The sequence below is a fragment of the Microcebus murinus genome, chromosome 2 (assembly GCF_040939455.1).
Source record: "Microcebus murinus isolate Inina chromosome 2, M.murinus_Inina_mat1.0, whole genome shotgun sequence".
In the NCBI taxonomy this organism is placed as follows: domain Eukaryota; kingdom Metazoa; phylum Chordata; class Mammalia; order Primates; family Cheirogaleidae; genus Microcebus; species Microcebus murinus.
In genome coordinates this window covers 34,933,570-34,954,538 of record NC_134105.1, presented here as the reverse complement: position 1 = coordinate 34,954,538, position 20,969 = coordinate 34,933,570, and the positions used below count along the sequence as shown (strand labels likewise).

Here is a 20,969-nt window from a genome sequence, read left to right as displayed (position 1 = left end):
AATCAGGGTGGAGAAGCCTTGGGAAGGCAACTTGCCCTGAAAAGAATGTGAAATAGGCCAGGTGGAAGCTGGCAGCCTGCCAAGAGGGCTCAGATCTGAAAGTTTTTCTCCAGCCATCAAGAGAGTTAGGGTGGGGGCCAGGGAAGAGCGAGGAACTCTGCTACTGGGCTCAAGAAACCCCTGGAGTCTGCTACAAGACTAGCTGCCCTTCCACCTGCCAGGTGACGTGGTCTAGTAAGAGGCGAGCTGGCCCACTGGGCACAGGTGAGACTGAGCTGAGACGGCTGGCCCTCACCCCAACTGTCAATTCCCAAAGGGCCCCTCTCCTTCCCTGGGCCACGGCTCAGGCCTTAGGCACCTTTCCCCAAATTAGGGTTCATAGACTGGCTTCCTCCTGGTTTTGCTCCTCCAGTCCACTCTCCTTGGTGGACTAGGATCTTCCAAGAGCACCCATCACCCCTGAGATGGAATTGAAGTTCCTGACCTGGCTGCCCATGTCCATCCACCTTGATCTGGCCTCACCCACTTCTCTGCTTCTCCTGTGCCCATTCAACAAGCCTGCCAATTACCAAACTCAGCCTGGTCTTTGGGCATACTGTTCCTTCTCCCTGGGATGTCCCCTATCTCAGCCTCTGAGAACCTTCTAGGCACAACACAGGTCTACCCCCTTCAGGAAGCCTTCCAGAGCAATCCGGGCCTGGGCAGCCTGATGCGCACTCTGCCAGGTTGCCCTGTCTAGTGCTCGCCTCCCCAGGCCTGTGGGCTCCTCTCCCCAACAGCGCCAGCTCAGAGCCAGCACCCCAGACTCCCTGCAGCCCAATGCAGGTGCTTCCCCTGCCGCCCCACACTTGGCCCTGTGCAGGCCATGGAAGACAAAGGTGCAGCAATGGGGTCCCTGCAGAGCCAGTGTGCTAAGGGGGGTAGCCCACCCACAGATTCCCACCACACAGGGCAGACGGGGAGCAAACAGCCCACAGTCCAAGGCTCAGAGGAAGGAGGAAGGCCCCTGGAGAAAGGAGGATATGAGCCAAGCCTCAGCAGACAGAGTGGTGGAGGGGCAGGCAGGGCATTCTGGGCAGAGGACAGGAACAAAGGAAGAAGACAAAAGGCAGTGACCAGCAGAGCGGCGCTTAGCTAAGTGAGAGGAGGGCAGGGTGAAGTGAGGGGGGCACGAGCCCACATCTCTCCTGTGGGTGATGGGCACCAGGGGAGCGGTGGGGGGACCAGCAGGGCTGGAGCCCGGCTCTGGATGGTCAGGCCAGCCCTGCCCTCAACAGGCTGCCTCCCCCAGCACCCTAACAATGACGCCCAGAAAGCACACACACGAGGCACTGTTTCTTGACCATTATTTGGGCCTTGGCCCATGTGATGCCCACTGGCTGCCACATGGGGGTGGGGATCAGGGCAGGGAGAAGGGAACAGAAGGGGAGCGAGGTCCAGACTTAGGGTGTTTATACTTCTTGCAGAGGGTCACGGGAGAGGACATGGCAGCCTCTTCCCCATGCTGGACATTTCTTCGTGGGGTGGTGGCCATGCCCGGACTAGGCTGGGTCGCAGAGCATGAGGGTCTCAGGTCCTCCAGAGCTAGAGCTGTCAGGATGGCTGCTTCTCAGGGGTCATCAGTCGCTCCACCTCCCGCATGAACCGCAGACACAACTCTTCATGCCAGGGCAGAGCCACGCACTGCACGGCCACGGGCAGCCCCATGCTCTTCCTCATGGCCTGCAAGGGACACCGGCATCAGGAAGGGAAGCACCCCAGGCTGGAAAGGCAGCCAAGCAGAGCCAGGCCACAGCCTTTCAAGCCTCGCTTTAAGAGAGGCCAGCAAGAACGGAAGTGCTGATGTTGGGTCCCCTGCAGCAGCTAGAGTCAGGGTAGGCATGTGAGTTCAGAGGAGGGGGACAGGCCAGGCCTCACCTTCTGCAGCACCTTGTCCCAGATATCCCCAAAGTAGCCGGAGTAATGTTCCATCTGGGCATCATCCTCGGCGGTCACAGTGGTGACAGGCACCACCCCCGCAGGGAAGTCCAGGCAGTTGTAGAGCAAAGTATAGCTGACGGCCCCTGGAACACACCGCAAGTGGCTGGCACGGGCCCTGAGACCTTCAGTGCCAACCACCCTCTCTGGGCCTCAGTGGACCCCTCTGTGAAATGGCACCCCGCATCCACAGCCAGCAAAATCTCCCTCCCAGGGTGAGATTGTGACAAGCCCAGGAATCCAGGTTTCAGGGCTGGGCTGGACATCCCACTGATTGTTACCCCATGCCTTTGTCCACATAGTTTCTCCCACTTGGAATGTTGTTCCTATTTTCTCAGCTTGTCCAAATCCCATCTGGACTTGAAAAACCACCTCCTCAAACTACAGACTCTGCAACCCAAGATCCCCAGTGTGAATAGTGCTGATGACAGGGAGCTCATTCCCTCCCAGGGCTTCCCACACAAGTCGTCTCTCTAGCTAGGCCGTGGGCCCCAGTGTGGGGTCCTCCCTCAGGGGTGGAGACCTCCCCTAGGCCTCCGCTTCTTCTATTTCCTGGCAGCCCTACAGGGCTGGATTCACAGAAAGGACAGGTGGTGGTGCCAGGGGCGTGGGTGGGGCAAGCAGCCTCACCTGTGGCCCTGCCTGGGGCATTCAAGTTCAGAGCAGGGCCCAGCATGGGGGTCAGCACCACATCCAGCTCTAGCGCTCTCCACTGAGCGATCACGGTGTTACGGTACATCTGGGGAGGACACGTGCACTCTAGGGGGGCACTCAGACCCGGCCCACCCCAGCTCTAATACGGGGACTGTGGCTGGGTGTCTCTGGCCCTAGCACCTGTCCCTGGATCTGAACTGAGGCACAAGAGGTCTCTGGGTGGGCAGGCAGCGCTGCTTCTCCCACACGAACCGCAGCCACGACTCTTCCTGCCGGGGCAGAGCCACGTGCTGCACAGCCCAGGCCATCCCGGCCCCCACGGATCATCTGGGCCAATGAGGGTGAGAGAGCAGGGCCCATGTGGCACTGCAGGGAGGAGGGGGATGACAAGCCATTCCAGGAAGCCAGTGGGGGCAGTGGCAGGTCCCCTGTCCAACACCACCCTCCCCTGCCACCCTACTCTAATCTAGGGGCTCCGGCCTCACCTCGATCTCATGCTGTAGTTCCCAGAGCTTTCCAGCCGACCTGGGCAGAGGGAGAGAGGTCACCAGCTGTGACAGTCTCAGGCATGGGGACCAGCAACGTCAAACTCCTACTCCTAACACTCCAGACCTCACTCCTCCATGAACCCTCCTCAACCTATGGGAGCTCTGAGAAGGCAGAGGTTCAAACCCCCACTGTCCGGATGAGAAAATCAGGCCCCAGGAGGACTTAGGCTGGGTGGATTAGTGACTCCAAAGCACAGCCAGGACTACACCAGGCCCGGTTCCTCCCTCTACCCTCAGGACACAGGAGAGACAGAGCTGTCAAAGGTCCTGAATGCCTCCACAGGATGTCAGGGCCTGGGACCGGCAGTTCTCGCCCTGCATCTCTAGCCCAAGCCACTGAGGGGCAGGCAGGACCCAGCACAGCTCAGTTTGGCTCAGATCTCTAAAGAGCACATCTCTCCTGGGTTGTCCAGTGCCCAGCGCCCCTCCCCCAGCCCAGGCCAGCCCCTAACTGGTTCCCCCACCCACCCCCAGCCAGGTCGACCTTCTCCCCTCCCCCTCAGGCCCTTGCTCGCTAGCCAGACCTGGACCCTGCTAAGACAACAAGGTCCCACCTGACGGCCACAGAGGTTGCCCCCCTGCCTGGACCATTTCCAGCCTCAGAGGCTACTTCCCTTGAGTCTTTTCCCGTCAGAAAGCACCTGGACCCAGCCCAGGTCGGGGAAAGGCAGGGGCAGGCATCTGGGCACAGGACGGAACCTCACCGAGGCTTCATGCTGCTGAGGAAGGCCGCCAGCCTTGGCATCTGCAGAGGATAGACAGTGACTCAGCTTTGGACCAGGGCTGGTGACAGCCTTCTTCAGGCCAAGCCACTGGGGCCTCCTCCCCACTGTGCCACCCCCCAGGATCCAGGTCAGCACCACTTTTGGCATGGGGGAGGAGAGCAGGCTCAGTGCAGCTGGAGAGAAGGGGCCATGCATGCCCAACGCAGGAGAGGCTGGGGCAGGGGGCGAGGGAGTCATGGGACAGGGGGCCCCCAGAGGCGCCCTCCCAGCCCACCCCTGCCCCCTCCACTCATGTGCCCTCACCAGAGGCTTCAGCAGGAAAGCCAGCAGTCCTTTAAGCCAGCTGGGCAGCCTCAGAATTGAGATCAGGTCCCCCAAGCAGGGGTCCACGAGATCACCTTTGCTGGGAGACAAAAGGCCCAGTCTAGGCACCCCAACCCCAGCACCCCGTCCCAGCACCCCTCCCAGGTTGCTTACCCCCACCCACTGCAGACCATGTTCTTTACTCAGTGTCTCTGTCCGCCCCCTTCCTCTCCAGACTCCAGCAACTCCTGGTCTCTGATCTGTCATCTGTCTCCTTTCGAACACGTGGTTTACTCCTACTGATCCTTCAGAACACTTGGCTCCACCCCACACCCATTGGAGTTCCCCAAGGCAGGACTCAGTGTCTGCCTCCCGGCAAATCCAGCTCAGAGCAATAAGGACTGAGGGCAACATCTCCCTGACCAGCCTCACTGAGGGCATCTCCATGACAGCACCGGGGCCAGCCTGGAGGCTCAGTAGGGCGGGGTGGGGTGGGCCCCCCGCCCCATGAAGCATGTCTCTGAGTCTCTCTGGCTCAAGATCTCAGGGCAGGCTGGGTGAGGTGGCTCACACCTATAATCCTAGCACTCTGGGAGGCCAAGGCAGGAGGCTTGCTTGAGCTTAGGAGTTCGAGACTAGCCTGAGCAAGAGCGAGACCCTGTCTCTACTAAAAATATTAAAAATTAGCCAGGCATGGTGGAGCATGACTGTAGTCCCAGCTACTCGGGAGGCTGAGATGGAAGGATTGCTTGAACCCAGGAGTTTGAGGTTGCTGTGAGCTAGGCTGATGCTACAGCACTCCAGCCTGGGCAACAGAGTAAGACTCTGTCTCAAAAAAAAAAAAAAAAAAAAATTCCAAATCTCAGGGGAAAGGTCTCAGCCAGCTGATCCTGGGGCCTCATCCCCAGGGCCAGAGTGAGAGGTAATCCCTTCCACTGAAGCCTGGACCATACTCAGCTGCTGGGAAGGCAGAGGAATGTGACAGGTGGGGCCCTTGACCACGGAAAGCTACAGGACCAACCTCCCCACAGGGCAGGCACAGGAAGTGGGTTTATGCTCTGAGTAGCACCAGTCCAGCCAGCCCAGGGACATCACCAGGAGGCACCTTCACAGTCCTGTCCTGTGCCCCTGCCAACCTTCAAGGATGGAAAACAGGCAAGAGGAACGAGCTTCTCTAAACACGAGCTCTGCAAAATCCCTGAAACTGAGTCTGGTCCATCCCATCCACTTTACATAAGAGAAAACTGAGGTCCTGCTCAAAAGGAAAGACTTGGCTCAAGTCAGACAGACAGAGCCCAGAGTCGCAGCAAGTGGTCCAGGCCCCCATCCTTCTGCCTTGACCCTGCCCTTGCCTCTAATCTTTCTCAGACAGGCAGGCAGACACCCGCAGCCCACCTCCTACCTCACAACACGCTCAGCTCAGGGTTAGGCCATGGATACTCGATCCCGCCCCCTAGGGTGGGCACCTTTCCAAAGTCTCCCTGGCAATGGATCTCCAGGCTCAACCTGCACAGCTGGAGTGACAGCAGGGTCCCTGCTCAGAATGCTCAGACCTCTCTGTTCAGCTGAGACCTGTCCTGGGGGTCATAGCACCCAGTTGCTCTCCCTGGACCTGCACACTTTTCTGATCCCACCACAATCCCTGGAGCCCAATATCACTTACAAGTTCTGTAGGAAGCTGTGGCCACCATCACTGAACAGCGCACCTGTCGACAGGGTCTCCAGAGCGTGGGGTATGTTGCTTGGCAAGAAGGGAACCAGCTGCAGGGATGAGGGGCGTAAGGCCTCCAGATCTAACAGCTCTTGGCTACCATGACCCCATGCTGCTGGGTGGCCCTGAGGCTGTACTGGACCACCCCGCATAGTAGCTCTCACTAGAGCCACAAAGGCAGTCTTACTGACACATGAAAACTCCCTGTAAATCCACAGCATGATAGAAACCTGGAGCCACACACAAAGTTGTCTCAGATGACCAGTCCAAAACCCACTGGCCCACCATCTCAGGGCCCTAGGAACTCTGGACAGCTGTGCTCCCCTGCTTGTGGATGCAGCCCCCCAAATGTAGTGCTCACACATTACCTAACACAAGGTTTAGTTCTCCTCAATCACTCATCCCAATCATCCTGATCATCCTCCCATATACTGGTCCTACAAGGCTACAGTTCCTATCCCCAACCACAAAACAATCAAGGTGCCAGGATGCCAGGAAGGCAGTGGCCGTGGGTACCAGGAGGACTGCCCTGGAGAAGAAGAGATGCCAGGATGCCCGGGCTCGCTCCGGCAGCCATACCGTGTGGCCAGCAGCCTCAAGGCTCTTCTTGGTCTCCAGCAGGGCCCGCCTCATGGCCGGGGTGGGCATGGTGTAGTTGTCAGTCTCATAGTACCCCACACGCAGGGGCCGAGAGCTTGTGTAGACCTGCGGGCAAAACACAGGGTCGGGTCAGAAGAGGATGGGCCTAGGCAGGGCTCCTGGGTCCAGAGAAGCTCCTCTTATAGAGGAGCCCCAGACTCAGCTGCAAGGCTGCAGCCTGGATCCCCTGGCAATGTTTCCCCTGAAAACTGATCATCCGGGAGGCCAGCCCCTTCCGCATATGACCCTTTTATAAAACACCTTCGAAATGACATGGAGGTGAGCAGAGCAACAATGATGATTCCCGCTGATCATGTGAAGAAACTGAGGCTTGAAGTCTAGATAGGGAGACTGAGGCTCAGAATGGGACTGGGATTTGCCCAAAGCCACCCAATGCGGAGTGACAGGTTAGGTCTGAAAACCCAGGCATTCTGTCTCCTGAGGCTCTCCACTACCTGTCCTGCCTCCCAGGATAAACTGCTCCAGACCTCTGGACAGGGACCTCATCTCCTCCTCTCCTCCCTCTCAGGAAGGGGCTCGTGGGTGCCTGGCTGAACCCCTGGGTACAGTCACAACACCCCGCTCTGCTGAGCAGAGAGAGCTCACCCCGCAGCCGGATCCACCAGCCTGCCCCTCCCAGGAAACACCAAGGCTACTACCCCGTCCACGGATCCGCAGCCCCTCCAAGGCCACCTGGGCTGGGGCGAGGGCAACAGGTCTGCGCAGGAAAGAGAAATTCTGGGATGCTGAGAAATGGAGCTTGCTGTTTACTGTTCCTCTGTCTGCATCTGGCTAACTTCACCGCTCCTGAACGCTTTGTACATATGTACAAATAACCTTACTGTTCATTCTTGAAAGACCCATCAACTCTCCCACAGAAAGTATCACATGGCAGTTTGCACCCCATGACTCTTTGACCTCTCACCCCATGACTCTTGACCTCTCACCTCAAAATCCTCAGCTGTGTCCACCAACCCGTAAGGATTAATATTATATCAGGATCCTTACCCAGTCCTAACCAAGCCCCTTGCTGAAAGCCCTGCCTTAAACCAGGCTTCAAGATCTCAGAGGCCCCAGCCCTCGGAGTCGCCGCTCCCAAGACTCTGGGGCCGCCCGCGGTCCCTCACGGAGAGCGACAGGCTCAGCTCGGTCTCACCACTGGGCTGTTTTGGTGATGTTTGGGGGAGCCAGCCCTCCACACTGCCCACACATCCCCGCTCACTCAGCCTCTGGGTGCTGCGGATGCAGGTGGGAATTAACTCTGTAAGAAAGGCTGCTATCTACCTACGGAAGGCCACGCACAGCCCAAGTACCGGAGTTCTCCGGCTGGGAAGTGATTCCTGACTCGCATTTCTAGTGCCCGCAGCAGAGGCGAGTCGGGTTTGAGAGCCTGAGGTTTCCAAATGCAAGCGAGGGCTCCATCTGGCGGCTGTCTGTGGAATAGCGGCTAACCTTGGCCTCCGAGGCCCGTGGGGGTGTTTCCCAGGAGACAGGGCCTCCAGACCTGCGCACCCCACGCCCAGCCCACCCCGGCTCACCTCCTCCCTGAAGGGCAGTGGGGGCACAGTGGGGTCCAAGCGGAACATGTCCTCACACAGCAGGGCTCGCAGGCACAGGGCCAGGCTCTCCACGTCCCGGGCCATGGGGCCAACAGAGAGCTGCACTGTGGGGCAGAAGGGGAAGGACATGATCGAGAGGAGGTGGGAACTCGGACCCAGGGTGGCCTGGGGGCCGGATACTGCCCACCAGAGAAGCAGGAGCAGAGTTGAATCAGACCAACCCCTCCCTCCTCCAGGGCACTGAGGGGACCACAGACCTCACCTGCCGTCTGTCCATAGACACAGCCCTTCAGGCCACTCTTGCTAGATAAGAAACACAAGATGTTGAAAATAGGAAATGGTCACCCTCTGCCCATCCCCACAGCCCGAACTCTCACCACCTTGGAAACAAGGGAAACAAGGAACCACAGACAGCCCGCGGTGCTGTGATACTCCCTCCCGGCAAAATCCTGGTAAGCAAACCCCCGCCTGGAACCCAGACGGGTTGGAAGCTAGGCCAAGGTCACACAGCAAGAGGCCCAGAAGTTCCCTCCACACCTGAGGCGGTTGGACGTGGGCTTGAGACCGCAGATGCCACAGAAGGAAGAGGGGAAGCGGATGCTGCCTCCAATGTCAGTGCCTAAGCCCAGGGGGGAGCCTCCAGACCCAATGAGGGCCCCCTCACCCCCTGAGGAGCCACCTGGGCTCTTGGAGGACTTCCATGGGTTTGTGGTCTGGCCGAAGAGGGGGTTGCTGCAGTCATAGCTGGAGGAAGCAGGGATGGGTCAGCCATGTCACGAGGCATCTGTGCCCCCACCACTCCCCACCCCTGAGGCCCAACCTGAACATGGACTGGGGGACATTGGTGTGCACGAAGGGCACGGCACCCTGCAGCTTCAGCACGCGCACCACCACGCTGTCGCACTCTGCCGGCATGCCCTCGTTCAGGCTTAAGCCCAGCGTCGAGTCCTGGCCCTGGGAGGAAGGATGAGCACCAAGAAGGACATGGCTGTTGAGTCAGGGCAGGCAGCCCAGGGTCCACTCCTGCCGCTGTCAAACAGGCCAAGGCGAGGCACACCCAGCAGCCCCTCAAGGCCTCTGGACCTGATACCTCCTCTGGGGGCCCAGAGTGACCCAGGACACACAGCTGGCCTGACACTGAGGCAGGGCGTACCGTGTAGGTGAAGCACTCCTTGAGGCTCACAGGGACCCCATAGAGCAGGCCCTGCCTGGGGGCCTCGGACAGCCAAGTCTCACAGTCAGCCAGGTAGGAGGTCACACAGTTGGTCCCTTTGTTCACTTCCCAGGCCTGGGGGAGGGGAAAATAGATACAAGGTAGAGTTAAGCTGGCCTTTTAAAAAATTGTGAAAATATACATTGTATACAATTGGCCTTTTAAAGTATATCCAGGGAAAGAGTAACCAGTAATGTGGCCCAGAGCACAGAGGACGACCTAGGGCCCAGCACCCACCTCATGAGGACATCTGGCCCCAGCCTCAGCCTAGCTCTTTCTAGCCTTTGACCCCAAAACAGAGAGGGTACTCCAGGGCCAGGACAAACCAGGACACTCAAGAGGGCAACATACTGGCTTCAGATGCCCCCAGCAGGGGACGAGCTGGGAGGAAGATGACCACTGACCACTCCCCCACCTCCTCCAAGACACATCTGTGCCCAGCGAGGCCGATGGGAACTAGATAGGGACAGACCCATTTCAGGTAACACTGGGAGCAGCTGCAGAACAGGGCTAGACCCAGATCCCTGCCTCCCAGAGCCCGGCACTCCCTCCTCTGGCCCAGAAACTCTGGAATCTATTAATCAAATCACATGGAGTAATGGACTGATTGTGGCAAAGGGGGCAGGAACTTGACTAAAAGGAGTGTCAGAGTAATAGCGGACATCTGCCCAGAGCACTCAAACCACACCCCACTGGGTGATACAGAGAAGTCCAGGGCAGAATGAGTAGTAAATACTCCTATGCCTGTGAGACACCCAAGGAAAACTGGGCAGGTTGTGTTGCCACACTCAGGCTTACGCAAAATCTGTCCCCAGGCTATCCAAGGCAGGAAGGGAGGCCAATCTGTAAACAGAATGTTCTCTATGATTGACTAAGTAGAGCAAGGACCTTTCAGGGACCTGACGGGAAGAAGTAACATTGCCTGGCCCGCTCCGCTGCGGTCCCTCGCCCAGACTCGCTCACCTGCCTAGGGGTCACACCCACTAGCAAACGCTCTTTCAAGAAATCATATAAGCCAACTTGTAAAGCAGAATTTGTCCTCCCTCCCTCCATTCCTCCCTTCCTCCCTTCCTTCCACCTCCTGAGCATTTTACTATGTGGAAGACAACGTGTTCAGCACTAAGGGTCAAAGACAGATAAGACAAGCTCTGTCTACAAAGAGCCCACAGTAGACACGGGAAAGAGAAAGAGAAAGTGAGCCCGGTATGGCGATGAGAACTGTGCTGTTAGAGAGTGAGCACCAAAAAGGCAACAGTAACTCAGGCTGGGAGGGGACAAGCGTCAGGGATGCCTGCTGCTCTGCGCCCTGAAGGGACAGCCAGGAAAATCTGTGGCACTCAGAGGGGCAGAGAAGAGGGAAAGAGACTTCCAGGCAAAGGAGCCCCACTCGAGCCAGTGCAGAGGAGGGCTGAGCTGCTGGTGCCCCCAGCTCTGACCAGGAGGCCTTGGTCAGAGGTGATGCTGGGGACAGAGGAGGAGCACAAGAGCAGGGCCTGAAGAGCTGGGGACCCGAGAGAGCACCTGGCCAGGAGGCTGGTGCTTGGGCAGGGAGGGAGATGGTGGTGGAGAGCCAGGGTGGCTGTAGGGGGATTACACAAGGAGAGGGACAGGAGAGACACATCAGAAGGGAACAGACCTCACAGTGATCAATGGAGTAGAGGCAGGAGGGAGAGGGAAGTCTGGGCTGAATTCCAAGTTTCCAGCTAAGACGACATGCTCAGTGACACACACAAACACAAAGAGTGCTCTGGCTCCTTCCCCCACTGGCAGCCCCTGGCACGGTGGCCTCCCCAAGGCCCTCAGTGGGACAAAGTTCAGGCCAAGTTTTCCCCACTGCCTGTGCAGGGGAGGCAGCAGGGAGGATCCCTGGCTGGCCTGTGCTGGCCTTACCTTTTCCACATAGGTGAAGAGGGTAGCCTCAGGGGACACTTCCCCACTGTGTAACTTCTGCACCAGTTGAGGCAGGGACAGGGCCAGCAGCGCCTCTGAGTCCAGGTCTGGGTTCTGTGGGAGACACACTCCGATCAGTCCCTCATCCCCCAAACCCCCACCCGCCTCCCCGAAGGCCTCAAGTGCCGGCAGCAGACATGTGGGCCCACGGCCCTCAGTCCCCAGGCATACCCAAGCAGATGCTCACTGTCACATGCCGATCCATGCAGACATGCCCACCTGCAGCTCTGACACCAGGCTGGGCAGGCCCTTGCCATCCCTGGAGAGTGCAGATATATCTCCTCCAGAAGCCTGCCAGGGAGTGCCCAGCAAGAGGCCATGCCCCAGCTGACCATGAAACCATTGCAAACAACCCCCAGCAACAGCACCCTTCTGTGTGCCGGGCACTGTGCTGTGCACGCCACATTTTGATTAAATCTTCCTATCATTCTCACTGCACAGATAAAGAAACTGAGGCTCAAAGAGAGGAAGTGCCCTGCCCAGGACCATAAAGGGAAACTACAGCACTACAGCGCTATGCCCACCAGCACAGGCTGCCCACTGACTGCCCACCTGCACCCGACCCCCGAGCCCTGGCAGAGGAGGGCAAAAACAAGAAGACCCTCCCCCCTGGGTGGTCAGGGCTGTGGCTGGAGGCCCACCTGAAAGGGAGGATCTCTACTTTCATGCATTGGCCGCCTGGTCTATACCAAGCATCGAGCCAGGCAGGCACTGGGCAGTGAAAGAGAAGCCCCACCCACAGGAGCTTACGCAGGGCAGGGATGGGGAGAGCATATAATTAACAGGTAAACAAGATTTTAGATAGTGAGAAATAACTTAGAGAAAATAAAAAGGGGTGCCGTGAGTGGGCAGCACATGGGCAGTGTGGGCAGGGAAGGGCTCTGCAGGAGGAAGGGCATCTGAGCAGGCATCTGACTGCTGGGCCTCCAGGGCTCCAGAGTCCTGGGTCAGCCCCTGCCTGCTCCCACCTCTAAGGCAGAAGCAGTTAGCCACTGCTGAGTCACGGCCACCACTTATCACCCACGCTCCCCTGCTCTTGCCAAGGTCACCAGAGACCTGAAGGTTACTAAACCCAGCAATACAGGACTCCTTTTATCTCACTCCATGTCTCACTGAGGCACTCAAAGGTATTGAGGACACACACCGGCTCCCTTCCATTTCTCCTGAACGTGGAGACGCTACACTCTCCTGGTTCCCCTCATGCCTCTTGGCTGCTACTTATTCATTTATTTAGTCAGTTAACAAACATGTTCTGGACAACTATGTGCCAAGGACTGTGTGAGGGGCTATGAATTTAGAGGTAACCAAGACAGACAAAGTCCCCACTGTCAGAGAGCCTGCATGCAAGAAAATGAGCAAGTTAGATAAGAGACAGGCCATGGTAAGTGAGAGACAGCAGAGAAACAGAGCACTGACTCCAATGGGGCGGGCAGGCCTGTCTGAGAAGGAGCCAGACGTGAGGAGATACAGAAGCTCCTCGAGGTTCCTCCGGGCACCTTTTCTTCCCTCCTTGAGGCTGGGAGAACTTCGAGAAGGCCTTCCCTCCCCTGGCTTCCCCCCCTCCACATGCCCTAACTCTCTCCCGGCACCTCACCCTCCCACAGCCTCCAGATCCTGCACCCAGCCCGATCCAGCGGAGCTAAAACCAGCCCACTGAGCTATTCCTGTCCCTAAGCCTCCCCACCTTTTTTTTTTGAGGGCTGATACAGAGTTTATTGAATTAGATTTTTCTATTTACAACTGAGATCACATCTACATACTATTTTGCTAGTCTATATGGGTACATTATTTTTAACAAGTTTGACTTAGGAAGAATGGGCTCAATCACATAAAAATGCACTCACACACTCACACTAATTGTTTTGAAACAGTAGTGCATACATTATATTCCTCCTATAAAGCCAGCTTTCATTAAAAACCACTAGTTTCAAATATCAGTCTCTGATTTTGAAGATGAACCAAGATATATACCATATGACTCTAAAATCTATTTTAGCCATTTTGTACAGTTGCTATCTTACTGGACTAGAGTATATATTTTTTAAAAGGACACTGATGGGGGCACCATCTGGTGTTAACTTTAACCAGATAGTTGGCTTCCTCCCTCTCCCCTCAAAAACCTTTGGCCAGGCCGGGCCCTGTGGCTCACGCCTGTAATCCTAGCTCTTGGGAGGCCGAGGCGGGCGGATTGCTCAAGGTCAGGAGTTCAAAACCAGCCTGAGCAAGAGCGAGACCCCGTCTCTACTATAAAAATAGAAAGAAATTAATTGGCCAACTGATATATATATAAAAAAAAATTAGCCGGGCATGGTGGCACATGCCTGTAGTCCCAGCTACGCGGGAGGCTGAGGCAGGAGGATCGCTTGAGCCCAGGAGTTTGAGGTTGCTGTGAGCTAGGCTGACGCCACGGCACTCACTCTAGCCTGGGCAACAAAGCGAGACTCTGTCTCAAAAAAAAAAAAAAAAAAAAAAAAACCTTTGGCCAAGAGTTCTCCATTGTGAAGACTGAAAGGACCTGAAAGGTGATATTTCAGCATAAGTGCCATTACTGCTTGGAGGTAACAGAAGTAGGCCCACGTCCTTTAATTCTACCACACTACATAACTCACAATTGGTTCTGAAATTAGAACATTTACCATCATACTTAAAAACTTAGGGGCATGAAGATTCAGCTAGAACAAGGGAAAGGAAAGTCATGGGGGGCAGGTAAGTAGGTGGGTACATGAAAAGCCAAGCTGCACTATTAAACACTAGTGCACGTGTGCTTTAACTAAATGCTCAGGAGGTCAACAGCAGTAGACCTGCTCGATTCACCTTCCAAATCAGAACAAAACTAAAGAGCTCAGGCTCGAGTGTTCTACTATGCATAGGTTCCGCCAGTGATGAGGAGCTCATAAGCAGGATTTCTACTCCTTCTGCACAACACGATGCACGCACACAGCATGCCCAGCAGCTGAATAGCTGCAAATGCCAGTGCTGCCCAGATAACACACATCATGATTTCTTGTAGCTTCTTCACAACTAGAGCCTCACAGCCCTTGGCACAGAGGTCAGAGGGGGCGGGGGGCAGACTGCCATTGCAGCTGCTGGCAGTCTCTCTGCAGCAGCTAAGAGGGACACTCTGGTTTTTGGTTTCTTTAAACCAATCTGTATTTTCCCAGTCTGAGTAATTGTGAATTCCACAACAGTGCAGCTGTCCCTGTACATAATCAATAGCCCAGTTAGCAGCATCAGGGTTGGTTGCATTGTAGGTCTTATACACTTTCTGAATGCTGTGATCAACCTCATTTTCCTCCTTTGCTCTGTAAACGTATCCCAAAACCACGACGACAACTTCTGTGACAAAAACCAAGAGTGGGATGATAACAAACATGGCAAGTCCACAGCGACTTTCCCGGATGGTAGCACAGCAGCCAATTAACCCAATAATGAAAAGCAGGGCTCCTACAGCTATGATCACTACAGTGGGAATGAGAGTGTACACATCTTCAAAGAAGTGGTCATAGTCATCATAAGTGATGAAGATGTAAGCTCCCACATAGCATAAAATGCCAGCTGCCCCCCAGAAGATGAGGTTGAGGAGGTAATGCCACACTGGCCCATGGTGCCGGATGCCCATGGAGGCCCTGCTCTGTGAGCAGCGTTGCGCTCCCAACTTTTTTTTTTTTTAAGAGGCAGAGTCTTGCTTTGTCACCCAGGCTGGAGTGCAGTGGTGCAATCACAGCTCACTGCAGCCTGGAACTCCTGGGCTCAAGCGATCCTCCTGCCTCAGTCTTCTGAGTAGCTGGGACTACAGATGCGTGCCACCACATCCAGCTAATATTTTTTAAGTTTTTGTAGAGACAAGATCACACGATGTTGCCTAACCTGGTCTTGAACTCAGGAGTTCAAGCAATCCTACCCCCTCAGCCTCCCAAAGTGAGCCACCATGCCTGGTTATCCCCTACATTTAACTGACTCCTCCTCTGTGTACTGTACCCTGTACTCAGGGCAGGGTTCCACCTTCAGGTATTAAGGAAAGAAAACAAGTGTCTTCTACCTCCTCCCTCCCCCTCCCACATGCGTCCAATTATCACCAAGCCCTCTAAATAGCTCTGGAAAATATTAATAAATGGTCACCTCTCCCTCACTGGGGCTCATCCTTTTCTCCTGGGTTACACAGGGGCCACCTAACTGCTGCCTGCCCAAGCCTGCCCCTCCAACTCACATTTCCCAATAGGAACAGACAATGCAAAGTCCAACGTGGCCTTGCCTCTCCCTTTAAAATCCCTAGCACGCCACACCACAAGCTCCAGAGCATGTGCCAGGAGGTGCTTCCATGCCATGATCTGGTCAGACTTCTTCTGCACCCCTCTCCCAATGCTCCACTGCCCCCTCACATCTACACAGTCCCAGAGCAGAGCACCTGTCCACTTACCCCACGGCCTCTGTACCTGAGGCCCTCAATATTGAGAACACCTCTCTGAATTTGCTACAGATACAACACTTGGGATTTTTTTTTAATACAGGAAGTTACAAAGAAGACAAAAATGGGCCCATGATTTCTCCCCAAACACACCAGATAATCCCTGATGATATATTTTTTTAAAGGTTTACAAAATGAAAAGTGAGCATACCTTCCGCCCCTGGTTCCCCCCTGCACAGTCCCTCCTCTAAGAAGGAAACCAGAGTTTAACAGTTTCTAATGTACTCTTGCAGGAAAAGAAAATGTATATGAAAAACCCACAATGTATACAGCCATTTACATATATTCTTTTTTACACAAAGGAATCATATTATACACACAGTACTGCATCTTGCCTTTCCCATCTCACAATGAAAATAAAAATTTGGGTTTTTTTCTGATTATATGAGTTCATTGTAAAAAAAAAAAAAGAAGAAGAAAGAAAGAAAAGAAATACCTACAGTGCAGAGAAGAAAGTCACAATCAGCAGAGAGCCCACCACACTGGGATAATTATAGTCTGGTCACCATCTCCTCCAACCCCACTATGAGGTGCCCACAAAATCCCTGTGCACGTCAGCTAAAGGCTGTCAATGTGCTCCCCTCATTCTCTGCATAAATTTTAATTCTTTCCTGTGTTCTTCCCTGTTGACAGTTGATGACATGGCTGCTAACAGCTATTTTTAAGACTTCAACTTGTATCAGGCAGCTGAGATGTTTTCTCTTTTCACAAGATACCAAAGTATGTCTGCACCTCCAGGAAGCCAATCTGTGGCTTCAGCAGTTAGGTGGCCCCTGTGTAACCCAGGAGCCCCAGTGAGGGAGAGGTGACCATTTATTAATATTTTCCAGAGCTATTTAGAGGGCTTGGGGACTGCTGTTGTCTGGAGAATGCAGGGAAGTACACAGGTAACTTCTAACCATGTGGCCACATGTTAATTTTTCAAGAGAAGGACACGATACCCATCACCTGAGCATTGCCCTTCCCCCATCTGTTTCTGTGTCTCCTAAACCACCTAGTGTCCCAGTTCCAGGTCTCCGAGATTGTCCTCTTTTCTTTCCTTTCCCTGCATGATATTTGATCATGCAGACCACAATAACCATGCTCCCCTTTCAATTCATCTAACTGAATCATTTTGTTTTAAAGGAATGTGCCAGGTGGGTTTGGAGAAGGCCAAGAGACAGAACTACAGGTCAATCCAGCAGGAAGTTAAGGAAGAAAGTGCTATTTCATAAGACCAGTGGGTCTGTGATGAGCAGGTTGGCAGAGATGTGGGAAAAGCTATTCAGGGTAAAACAACACGTGCAAAGGCACAGGGGTATGAGTACGTGTTCTGTGGTGTGTCTGCCAGCCATAATATTCTATCATTGGTGGCTCCTTCTCCTCAGTCTAGAAACCAGTCAGAGGTCAGGGTGGGGAAAGAATGGCGAACGGTTATTACAGGTAAGCCTCACATGGCCAACAGAGAGTTGCCAGAAACACAGCTTTCTCCAGAGTTGCTCGAGAGTCTAGAGAGAGTAAACTAGTTTGCGAAGATTCAGAAGGTGCTTAGGTCCCCGCCTGTCCAGCCTGGGTCCTCCTTGGAACACTCCTAGGTATCTGGGCTCCCAACTAGGATTGTCCAGAATCTCTCAGACCAGAGCTTTACAACACACTGCTGTGTTCCTGCAGGGCCCGTGGGGGCCTGCTCGCCTCAGGCGCCCTTGGTGACTCACGGCTGGGCTGAGAAACCCCTGAAGAAAGACCGCTGAGACTGTCTCAGATCCCACCTCCCCCTATCCAGGACTCTGGGGCCAAGCACAAGGGTGCCTTACGGGTTGGGAGTGGGGAGAGGAGCTGGCCCAAAGCTGGACTGAGTTCAGCTAAAATTGCCACCTCCTACCTGCCCCCAAGGCCTACAAAGCTATTTTCATCAAGACCCCAGCCCTTTGCTAATGGCTCAAAACCACAGAGGCTCCAGAGATAGTTCTCTTTCTCATCCAGTCTTTGGGAACCCAAAAAGTAATTTCCTGCTTCTCCTCCTGAAAGGGCTAAGCTTTGGTGATGGAGGCCAGGCTTTCCTGCCCCCAGGGACGGTGTGTAAACAGCTTTTTGTATTTCAGAGCCAAAACTTCTGTCCTGGAAGATTTGGTTCTTAAAAATAATGAAGGGGAGTTACTGCAGAAGGAAACCATGCAGTTGCTGCTGCTTGGAGTTGAAGTGTAGGAAGACAGACTGATCCTTCAACCATCCCACGCCCCTGCCAGCCAGGTGGGTTCTCTGTGACTGGGAGAGGAGTTCTGCAGGCAGGAACTGTGGGGAGATGTCTGCACCTGCTCCCCACACAGCTCTGGAGCTGGCGGAATTCAGCTGGCTGCACAGAAGGACTTGGGGCCTCAGGAGCAGCCAAGGAAATCCAGGCCGAGCTGGTGATAAATACGAGGACCCCGAGAGGGGCATCTGCAGGGACCAGCCAGAGAAGGGGGCTAGACAGTGAAGAGTCTGTGCTCACACAGGGGAGACAGCCAGTTTGGGTTGAACACCCTCCATATCTGGGAGGAGGAAATTCTAAAAATTGACTGATGGTGGACTTTTCAGCCAGCATGATAAGTGGAGGCTGGAAATAGATATATTTTAATTTCAATAAATAATTAAATATGACACTTCCTGGGCCCAGGGATGGCACAGAGCAAATTCATACGATTGCAGCCAGCCAAAATCTCAACACATTCAAGGCCACACCCTGGGTATGGCATCCAAGGCCCAGTCTTCCTTCCTAATCTCTCTCCCCTGCTCCCCTCTTCTCCATGAGAGGGAGCCTGGGGAGTCCTGCTGGGCACCTAGGTTCTCGTTCTGCCCCAACTCAAAAATCACTGGCTGAGCATCTGCTAAATGCAGTTTTCTGTGACTTCCTCTCTGCTTCCCACCTAGGCATGCCCTCCTGAATCCTGCTGTCCCTGTCACCTGCAAAGCCTCCCCACCTGTCAGTTCCCACAAACACTCAGCAAGTCCTCCCTCCACCGGCTTTTGAGCTTCTAACTGGGGCCAGGGTTTCCTGCACCAGGAAGGGAAGGGGGGGCGGCTACAAGCGGTCTCTCCACCACAGCCCCGCCCTGCACTCCCCCTGTCCCCCAATACACACACTGAGATAATCCAGGAGCAGCGCAGAGAGATGTGAAGCTTGTTGACAGATCGCCCAGGAAAGGGGCTTGCCAGGGGTTGGAAACGACAGCCCAGGCGGGCGCAAGAGCTGGGAAGATCCATTAGCCCATAAGCCTGGCTTTGCCAATAAACTCCCCGTGCACTTGGCAAGCCTGTTTCTGGCTCCCTCAGGATCCTCATGCACAAATCAAGGAGCTTGAACTCTTAAGTTCTCTGGATTACCTGGGCCATCACTCCGTGATTCCAAGTCCTAAACCCTAGCACCCTATTTATTGGTTATCACGCTAGCGTTTTAGCGTTCTTTGGCACGGAGCAAAGCTCCTCTTTGACCCAGTGCAGCGATGGCCTTCCGCAACCTTTCGTTTCCTTTCCTCCCCGCCCCACCTGGCTCACAAAGAGTGCAGAATGCACTAAGGCATTAGGGCGAGGAATGGTTCTGGAAAGTAACACACCTGCGCTGCCAGCCCACCTGCCCTCCGCGCGCCCAGGCGGCGGAAACTGCTGTGGGGGTACCCCACGCCGTGCCCACCGCCCCGCCCCGCCCCGGCAGTCACCTGGAGCCTGTAGCGCTGCGCCGCCTTGTTCATGCTCTCCAGGCCGGCTCGCTGCCTCTGCCGCGCCCGGGCCGACGCGCCCCGCGCCGTCCAGCGCCCGGACCAGCGCAGGGCCACGGCCGCCGCCACGACGCAGCAGGCCAGGGCAGCCCCGGAGGCTCCGGACAGCGCGGCCCACAGTTCGCCCAGCACCATGATCTCCCGGCGCCAATTGCTGCCGACAGCGACAGATGAAGAATCAGCACTCGCCGCCCGACCGCTCCGCCGCAAAACCCGGCCTGGATCCGCCCGGGATCGCGCGCCCGCCTGCGCGGGAGGAGCGAGGCCCGCGGGGGTGGCGCGCGGTCGCCGGGCTGCGGACCCGAGGCCGGCGGCGCACAACAAAGTCAAGCCCGGCGGCCCGGGCCGGACGAATCGCTCCCTTGTCCTTCCGCTGCGGGGCAGGTCAGCCAAGAGGACGGGGAGCACTGCAGCTCGGGGTCAGGGACCTATTAACCTCCGCGAACTGTTTAGCAGCATCCTTCCTGGAGAACCGAACGCCGGGTCCTGCACCTCAGGGCGCCCATCTCTCCCCAGCTCCGGGCTCTGGGGCGCCAGCCCGGGGACAGAAACAGGAAGTTCCTCTGGGGCGCCCACCCGCTGTCCCCTCCTCTTTCCCTAACCCCAGGACTCCGTGTCTCCAGCCCTGGGCTCTCTCCTTCATGGCCCAAACCGCCCATCACTTCCTGCAGACTGGCCTCCCCAGGGTCACCCTGTCCCCGTCCTGGGCTATCCTGGATTTCACACTCAGGAAGCAGAAGGAACGCCAAACCAGGGAGAGTCTGGGGACCTGGCGCCCTTCATGGGGGGAATAGACCTCACATACAAACACACACACACCCGTGTGCTGTCCGGGCTTCTCTCACAGAACTTTGTGTGCTTTATCTCCTCTATTCTCCCAACAGCCCGATGAGAAAGGCATTTTTATGCTCATTTTATTTATGAGGCAACTGAGGAAAAGCGTTAAATAACTTCTGTGGGTCGCAGGTGCTCGGTGGGTGGGGATTCAAAGTCGGGTGCTCTCAACCATCACGCAGCACCCCTCACCGCCCCTGGAAGTGAGGCGCTGTGGGCGCAGGACAGGAGAGTGCTCTGTGGCTGAAAACACCGGAGGGGGCTCCTGGTTGTCTCTACCTCTCTGAATCTGGGCCTTTATCTGTAAAAGGGGGATGGTTATGTACGGGATTGTTAGGGAGAGTCAGTGAGTCTTTTAACAAAGGGCCTGGCTCATAGTAGGGACTCTGTAAACAATTATGATCAGAATGCAAGGCCCACCTGGGGAGAGCCTTGGGCCTTACTGGAAGAATCTAGGCCTGAGGGCCTCGAGTCAGGCTCTTGAACTTATTCAAGAGGAGCTCAAAGCCTTGTGCCTCCAAGTCTTTGGTGCCTTAGCAATATTTAAATCCCTAGACCTGTTTCCCTAGAATAGGGGAGCTAACAGGTACACATGATGGAAACCCCAGTCTGAAGTGGTTCTTGGGAGGTCACTTCACCCCATCTCCTGATTAAAAG

At 55.4% G+C, this 20,969-nt stretch overlaps 1 protein-coding gene and 1 pseudogene across 1 annotated transcript; both read right to left on the bottom strand.

Annotated features, from left to right (window-relative positions):
* Window positions 1–1,329: 1,329 nt before the first annotated feature.
* Window positions 1,330–20,000, bottom strand: LOC105877493 (fatty-acid amide hydrolase 1). The gene is made up of 15 exons (XM_012776065.3): window positions 19,419–20,000; window positions 11,220–11,333; window positions 9,270–9,404; window positions 8,937–9,070; window positions 8,654–8,860; window positions 8,379–8,419; window positions 8,096–8,220; window positions 6,498–6,623; window positions 5,871–5,968; window positions 4,208–4,307; window positions 3,884–3,924; window positions 3,117–3,156; window positions 2,608–2,716; window positions 1,918–2,063; window positions 1,330–1,722 (listed from the first exon to the last, which is right to left on the bottom strand). Exons 1-15 carry the CDS (start codon window positions 19,611–19,613, stop codon window positions 1,594–1,596), a joined length of 1,740 nt encoding a protein of 579 aa, XP_012631519.1. The 5' UTR covers window positions 19,614–20,000; the 3' UTR covers window positions 1,330–1,593.
* On the bottom strand, window positions 12,965–15,015 carry LOC105877495 (tetraspanin-3 pseudogene; annotated as a pseudogene).
* Window positions 20,001–20,969: the final 969 nt, after the last annotated feature.

Excerpts from the sequence above, each read along its gene's own strand:
- LOC105877493 (XM_012776065.3), bottom strand. The coding sequence starts at position 19,613 with ATGGTGCTGGGCGAACTGTGGGCCGCGCTGTCCGGAGCCTCCGGGGCT. Across the intron at positions 9,071-9,269 it reads AGGAGTGCTTCACCTACACG|GGCCAGGACTCGACGCTGGG; the intron begins GTACGCCCTGCC and ends CCTTCCTCCCAG. Across the intron at positions 8,221-8,378 it reads TGTCTATGGACAGACGGCAG|TGCAGCTCTCTGTTGGCCCC; the intron begins GTGAGGTCTGTG and ends TCTGCCCCACAG.